Below are 1,927 nucleotides of genomic sequence, written 5' to 3'. Positions count from 1 at the left end.
GTACGTATCTTTTAGTTTTACAGAACGATAAACTAAAGTGGTTAAGGGAAACCAAAATTTAACCACCTTTTACACTTTTTTCTCCATTTTCTTTCACATTTCCAAGGAAATTCCCATTTCTGTGTCATATCATCTTGTTCCAGGTCACAAAATAAGATGGAACATTTCCCAGTTTCTTTGTAAAATATAAAGACTCCTATTCTTAAATCTGATAAACAGCAATAAACGTGTAACAAATTCATTTACATACTTAGATTCTAAAGCTAAAATACCTTCTATTACAAAACGGCATTTGAAACATACCAAAAGGAAAAAAAAGGTAAACCTCCAAATAATCCATATAGAACAGGAACACAAAGTTGTACAGTGTTCTCCCCAGCCAGACCCTGACCCTCTTCTACCTCAGAGCTAGGACTGCCCTCTTCAAATACAGAGTGAATATTTGGTGTCACCCTTCAGTTGGGGCAGGAGAAGCTGATGGCCAATGCTATGCAATGTTTACGGCGGAAGTATTATTCACAGAACCAACTCCGTCCTGGGCCTTCTCTTTCTCATCTTTTAAAGCCTTCGCATACCAGTGTGAGAAGGAAATGGAGTCAATCCCTTTGATCTTAGCCAAAAACTCTAGAACTTTAATCTTACTGGTTTCAGCATGAGCCCTGGGACCCCACAGGAATTCATAGCATGGAGGATTCCTGTTAGGCATCTGCCGATACTCCAGGTAATTTTCCTGCACCCAATCTCTGGTGATGAGCTTCCTGGGCTCCCCATAAAGGAAATGCTCCCTCCCAGCATACACTCCCATTATATTCAGAAAATCCCAGATGTCTTCCTCAAGGGCACAATTGCCCTCCATGAAGATCACACCCAGGATGATTATCAGGAGACCGTTTTTAGGCATACTCTGGTTGTCGCTAAACATCTCCTCATGACTGAAATCTAGTGAATTGACAAGGATATAGGAGTGGGTGGTGGGGTTCAGTTCCTTCAGATCAATGCCAGAGATTACCTCCAAGCACTTGGTAGCTTTCCTAAAGATCACAGAGAATTGTGTCTTGTACCTTTTGGCGACAACCCTCACCATTTCTGCCTCTGTGACGGACTCCTTCAATCGATACTTGAGGATCAAATAATGCACCAAATCAGCCACTGACTCATCTAGCGGATCTCTGGGAGAATATTCAGCATCTTTTGAGGTCTGTGGGGAACTTGAACCCTGCTCTCGGCTGTTGCAGACTCCATTTGATGTGCTGCATGATGCAGAGAAGGAGCAGGAGCTCTGAGGACTCTGAGGAGGACTCAGTGTTGCAGCAGGGTTTTCTTCCTCCTCTGAAGAGGCTGAGATCACAGGAGAGGAAGGCGGGGAGAAGGAGGTGGAGGGGTAGGAGAAGGTGAAAGAGCAAGAGGAAACCGAAGTAGTCTCGTCTTCCTCCTCTTCCTCCTCAGCTGTGAGAACACATGCTACTGCCAGGTCTTGTATTTCATGCGGGGCCTGAAAGTCTGGCTCAAATGTGAGATGCAGAGGCTTTAAAGAGCGAGGCATGATGACACTGCTTGGAAGAAGCAGGTAGAGGTATGAGCAAGATGGTAGGAGATGGGGTACCACAGGCCTGTGAGAGGGAGGAAGAGGCTTAGTGGTCTCAGCAGAGAAACACACCCTTGGCAGCTCTGACAAAGGCCAACTTACAGGCTTTTCAGGGGGTGCTCTAGGGCCTCACAGGGTTCTTGTCCTACCGAATGGTTTGTCTCCTAGAAACCTGTAGGAGGATATGGAAGCTCTTCAGGCTGTAGCCAGCCCAGCTCAAGGCTTCCAGAGCTGGCTGTGGGCAGGTGAAGTCAGGCACTCTGGAGTCCCTTCTGTTCTGACATGGGTTGAGTCCTTAGTAGACATTCAGGGTGCGAACCTCACCTTGGCTACTACCACTGC

At 46.2% G+C, this 1,927-nt stretch overlaps 1 protein-coding gene across 1 annotated transcript; it reads right to left on the bottom strand.

Moving 5' to 3' along the window:
* Nucleotides 1–487: 487 nt before the first annotated feature.
* Nucleotides 488–1,543, bottom strand: LOC129518113 (melanoma-associated antigen 10-like). Its single transcript, XM_055338129.1, has one exon. The coding sequence runs from the start codon at nucleotides 1,541–1,543 to the stop codon at nucleotides 488–490; it is 1,056 nt and encodes a 351-aa protein (XP_055194104.1).
* Between the last annotated feature and the right edge of the window lie 384 nt (nucleotides 1,544–1,927).

Source organism: Nyctereutes procyonoides, unplaced genomic scaffold (genome assembly GCF_905146905.1).
Source record: "Nyctereutes procyonoides isolate TBG_1078 unplaced genomic scaffold, NYPRO_anot_genome, whole genome shotgun sequence".
NCBI lineage: Eukaryota > Metazoa > Chordata > Mammalia > Carnivora > Canidae > Nyctereutes > Nyctereutes procyonoides.
The sequence above is the reverse complement of the archived record's forward strand: the minus strand, read 5'-3'. Positions and strand labels throughout refer to the sequence as shown.

Coding starts and splice junctions, on each gene's coding strand:
- LOC129518113 (XM_055338129.1), bottom strand. CDS start 1,543: ATGCCTCGCTCTTTAAAGCCTCTGCATCTCACATTTGAGCCAGACTTT.